The following is a 5838-nucleotide window of genomic DNA, read 5'->3' on the forward strand; positions in this document are numbered from 1 at the left end:
TGTAGAAATGTGGTTACAGCATGACTTCAGATGAGGTCAAAATTGAGTGAACACAGTTGATCAAATCTTGAAAAGCTTGGTTTAGACTGAGGCTGGCTGCAGGTGTTCAGGAGACTCCACATGTTGTCTGTCTAGCTGACATACAGGAGAGTTTTTGTATTGACTCGTGTGGAATCTGCAGCACTGTGCCGACTAGCAGCACAGAAATACACACCACTGTCTTTTAATGTAAGATCAGAAATATTCAGGCTTGACTGTTTGGTGCCATCTCCATCAAAGCTGATCTTTCCTTTCACGTCGTCCTCAGGGTTAGGGAAGTTCACATTCAGATATCCCAGGAACTTCAGAGATTTGTGTTTGTCTTGTTTGTACCAGAGGATACGATTATAGTTTGTTACGGTGTGTGAACACTTGATCCCACTGACGACAGATTCACCAGCTCTCATAATGATGAAAGGAGGTGTTTGGACGACACTGTTGGTTTGAGAAGCACCTGTGGAAATCAAATATTCTCTTTTAGATAATGACAGTTTTTGCTGCGTCGTGTCTGACTGTGTTTGGAATACTCACCCTCATTCCCTGGTAGATGAAGGCAACAAAATAGAAAGACCAGAAACATCATAGTAAAGAGGTTTAAATGTGAGATTCTACTGTTTGTTTGCCTTTCGGGTCCTTTAAACTGCAGAAGACATCACAGTCACAGTATGACAAACAGGGGAGGAGAAAGTCATCTACATCACAGCTTTCACTTTACCAGCAGTGTGTAGCGCTGTGTTTATTCTGTCATCTGAGGAGGTGGAAGTCTTTGTTTCATTTGCTGAGGTTTGTCTCCCCCTGAAGGTGTGAAATATACTCTGCACCCCATGTTGGATAGAAAGATGTTTCAGGGTGTCGCTGGTGTTTCCACCCTGACTTGAAAATATCATTTTACACATTACAACTCGCCCCGCTGTCATCTTTCATCCCAGCTGAGTACTTTGTTGCTGTTAAAGCAAAAAATCTGTTGTTCTCTTTTTCACATATGACTATTGTTCATTGTTGGACTGTTGGAAAGACAAAGCAAGTAATTTGAAGGTGTCATCGATTAATCAAGAAAATAATCACCTGATAACAATGAAAATAACCATTTCTGCAGACCTTTTCAGTGTCATATTTCCATAGATCCATAAGTACATGCCTCTTTGTCATGAATAAGTATGGTTTATTCCACATATTTTAGTTCGAACAAGAGCTCAATTTTAGAAATTTAGCTTGTGTGTATTTGGAAACTTGCTATAATGCTTAAAATTTCAACAGTTACATTTTTAGTAAGTAGTGAGTGTGGTGTCAGAAGAGGTCAAATTGAGTGAACACAGTTGATAAAATCTTAAGATGCTTGGTTTAGACTGAGGCTGGCTGCAGGTGTTCAGGAGGCTCCACATGTTGTCTGTCTAGCTAACATAAAGGAGAGTTTTTGTATTGACTCGTGTGGAATCTGCAGCACTGTGCCGACTAGCAGCACAGAAATACACACCACTGTCTTTTAATGTAAGATCAGAAATATTCAGGCTTGACTGTTTGGTGCCATCTCCATCAAAGCTGATCTTTCCTTTCACGTCGTTCTCAGGGTAAGGGAAGTTCCCATTCAGATATCCCAGGAGCTTCAGAGATTTCTGTTTGTCTTGTTTGTACCAGAGAATAACGTCATAGTTTGTTACAGTGTGTGAACACTTGATCCCACTGACAACAGATTCACCAGCTCTCCTAGAGATGAAAGGAGGTGTTTGGAGGACACTGTTGGTTTGAGAAGCACCTGTGGATAAAAGCAGAGAAGATTTTAAATATGAAAACCATAAGCTGTGTGATGTCTTGCTCTTTTTGTAATATTCTTGTTTCTCACCCATATTTCGTGGCAGATGAAGGCAACAAAATACAAACACAATGAAGATCATGTTCACCTAGTTTAGATTTGAGACTCTACTATCAGCTCAGCAGCTGTGGATGAGAGTGCGTCCCTGTTAATGACCAGGGGAGGTGTCAGAGAAGGGTGTACATCAAATCTTTAACTTCATCAGCAGCGAGGGGTTGTGGAGGTTGTTGCAGGTTGAATTCATTTGTTGTGGTCTGTTTCCCCCTGCTGATGTGAAAAATACTGCGAGTTGTGGAGCTGAAAGTCATTTTTTCATGTCACAGATATTTCCAAAAAGCTATGGCTGGATGTTATTTCAGTTCAGTGCTGCAGTTTGTGGGAGACATGTCACATGATTTTGTCTTACACTGTTATTATTATGTCACTTTATGTCAAAAGGTGAATTTTTAAAATGAAATAAAGACGAGGAGCTCATGTTTGATAATGTGCCTGTTCTGAGGGTTGGAGTCTCAGCTGTGAGTGTAGTCAGAGATCGGGGAGCTTCAGGTGGGAGTGTCAGTCCCTCTGTGAGCTCCGCCGATCTTGTTAGCTGCTGAATCAAACCCACATGCTGAATCAAAGTGTAAGCGGGAGTAAACTTATGTGGTGCTTGAGGTCCCCCTGCAGTACATGAGATAATAGTTATGCTAACAGTGCAGTGGGGTTTTTGTTCAGCTGTTGAATGCATCTGTATCACTGTGTTTACTGACAGCACAGAAGTACAAGCCTTTATCTTCTGCCACCAGATTCTTCACTTCCAGTGTCCCACGGTAAGCATCAGGTTTGGTGGCTGAGAATTTCTCTTTGCTGAAATTTCCAAACTCATGCTCTGTGTTGGTGGTTGATGTGAACACGATGAGTTTCATTGTTTCTCCTGGCCGCTGTCTGTACCAGTACATCTGGTAATAGTCAAAATTCTTTGTGTGGCTGCAGTTCATTGTGGCACTGTCACCTTTTTCCTTCCACACTATGTCAGTCTGGGTGACATCACTCCCATCAGTTAGACCTGTATGTGTGTAACAAAGGAGCACAAACCTTTAGAATCAACTAGTCTTTATATGTTTCCTTATTGTGTCACATAACTTCCATTTAAAATGATAAACAATTTCACCAAGTCAAAAACATTATCAAAAGACAGTTATTTATAACTTTTACTAATAAATTAAGCTGCACAGTAAATACCTGTCGTCCACAGCACAAAGAGCGATACTCTGAGGAGGCTTTGTGCAATGATGATAATGTCCATGTTCTGACACACAGCCTCAAAAAGACAGACAGATATAAAGAGCTGCAGGTGGGAGTGTCACTGTATGATGCGATCCTTTCAGCTTCTGTGTGCAAGGCTTTCAAAGGGTTGAAAATGGTACTGGGGGTCCCCCTACAGTCCGTCACTCTCACCTGCATGCATTATGATTCCAGTCAGTTTCATACAGTACATTGTGATGAGTGGTACCTCTGGACTGGCAGTACTCAACAGTGAAAAAAATTCACTGATCGAGTTTGGTTCTATTGTGAAACCACACCCAATAAATAAATGAATAAATGAAATAAAACCATTTAAAAGATTTGTTTCTTATTTGACAGAAAATGGTTTCAGTCTCACAGTCTTACCTTTACGTTTTATACATACATTTTTGCGGAATTTGATTTGTTTCCTCTGTTGTCTTTTCACTGAGTTTATTGGGACTGAGGTTCAAAATTTTGTAAAAAGATGGTTACAACAGGTCTCGATCAGAATGCCCTCATACAGGTAAAGAAACATATAAATTTCGTCCATGACAAGAGGCTGTGTGTCAACCTCCAACTGAGATACATGTTCTGAACGCGCTGTGGACATGACAAAGCACGCTCCTCAAACCTGAATAATATCAACAACTTGAAATACCTTCCAAAAATGTCCTCGCTGTAAAGCATTCAGTCTTCAGTGTGGTCCAGTAGATGGCACTGTTTTCATACTTTTGAGAAATCTGGAGATTCTGACAGATTTTTTTTTTTTTTTTTTTTTTTTTTAATTGAATGACTGCTTCCTTATAGAAGAAGTAATCAACATGGTCAGTATTGAATGTCATGACATAGACTTTGAGCATTTGTGTCATATGTTTCCTCTCTTCCTCACTGTCAGTTGAAGAAAAGGTTCAAATCTCAAACAGGCAGTCAGTGCTCATATGACGAGTTTGGACTCAGACTGTGTGTCAGGAGTTATTAGAAGCTGAATTTAAATGAAGCAGCGCAGTAGTTTACGTTTAGATTTAATTCTGCCCCCTGGTGTTTTAAAACCCAGCTCGTCCTCTGATCTCCTGGCTCGTCTTCCTTCTGCGGTTCCTGCAAGTCACAGTAGACCATATTGGATGAAATATTTATTCACACAGCTGTGGTTGGTTTTCACAGACATCCTACAAGTGTAGACAGTTCAGAGATATGTGAGATTTCCCAGACCAATAATGAACTGGAAGGCTGCTGCGTCTGTGCAGCAGGAAACCCAAATTCAAGAAAAGATTGGTGGTTGGTGGAAGTGGTCCGAGGGGGGCTCAGGAACAGCTGTTTTCTTCAACAGATATATTAAAATGCACAATTCAGTTTAATGTAATCAAGCTCAGATCCAATATGGCATTTAACTTCAAATCTGATAGATCACAAAATGACAACAATGACAAAAGTTTTTAAAAATCATCGCAAATGACTGAACCATCATCTAAGAGATTTCAGTTTTATGAAAAGTCACTGAAGATCTTTACCCGCATGACTCAACAGTATGTTTATTTACACATATGACAATCACATCAAGTGGTGGTGACACAAACGAGCATTTCTGGAACATCTCCAAAACCTGTCTGTAGCTGAACCCAATGGAACGAATGAGCTTCGTCACAATTTCATAAGGTTTTCAGTGACTTTGTGATCTGCATCACAGAGTTCAGCTCTCACAATAAACTTTGAAAACAAATTAAGTTTTAGTCTCCATGACCTAAGTCAAGAAAATGAAGAGCTTTGCAGTGTTGCAGACTTTCCTCACTTTTTCACTGTTTGGAAGTGTCTCCTTTTCTGTCCCTCAAAAGGCTCCATCTCTTTACAAAATAACAATACAATGGTTACAAAATGCCACAAAACATGTAGTATAAATATCAATCACTTTACACTTTCAGTTCTCATAATCAGAAGAATGTTGGTGGAAAACCAAGTGAACTGACAGCATGCCAGCTTCTTCAAGACACACACGCAGTCTGTGCTTTGACTCTCTGCCGCCCTCCATCTGAAACAACAGTTTGGACGTGAACAGCAGGGAGGTTAAAGGGTCAGTTCGCCCAAATTACGGATTGGATTTTCATTTATGGTGCGGTGCGTATTCACTGTGCTATGAGTGTAACGGCTTGGTAGTCTTTTCTGCTCGCCTGTATATTACTTTCCACTCTGTCGTGGACATTGCAGCGTTCATCATTATAGATGAGCCCTCTTCCTCCTTGTGCATGCTCTAACCGGGCACCACCCCTCGCCTAAACCAAACTGGAGTATTTCCAGTCAGTGAGAACATTTCTGACAAATGTGCTACATGTGTGAAAGGACAACTCTGGACCACATCTGGACCGGATTCTGCAGACACTGTCCAGAGTTCATGTGTGAAAACGACTTTAGTGTCTCTGTGATATGTTTGGAACAGGCGGTGTGATATCCAGCTGCCAGGTCACCTGATTTGGGCAGCAGCGCTGTTTACCATGTTCTCACGTGATCTGACAGCGACAGTTAGAGGTGATAATGCACCTCTGTTGCATCGCTGTCATTCTCATTTGGAGCCTCAGAGCTTCCATTTTGAAAGAAAGTTAGTTTTACTGATATAAATACAAACTATTTGGTTACATGCGACTAATATTTGTTAAAACGTCTATTTAAATGGAGTGAACTGACCCGTTTAACAGCATGAGCATGGCCAGATTCAGTCAGGGTGGAAAGGCTGG

The 5838-nt window shown here is 40.8% G+C and overlaps 1 gene segment (V, D, J or C); it reads right to left on the reverse strand.

The window, feature by feature from the left end:
- Positions 1 to 2559: 2559 nt before the first annotated feature.
- Positions 2560 to 3134, reverse strand: LOC143331855 (T cell receptor beta variable 29-1-like). The segment is given in 2 exon segments: positions 2560 to 2894; positions 3071 to 3134. Coding segments are annotated over 2 exon segments (399 nt in total).
- Between the last annotated feature and the right edge of the window lie 2704 nt (positions 3135 to 5838).

This window comes from Chaetodon auriga, chromosome 14 (genome assembly GCF_051107435.1).
Source record: "Chaetodon auriga isolate fChaAug3 chromosome 14, fChaAug3.hap1, whole genome shotgun sequence".
Classification (NCBI taxonomy): Eukaryota; Metazoa; Chordata; class Actinopteri; order Chaetodontiformes; family Chaetodontidae; genus Chaetodon; species Chaetodon auriga.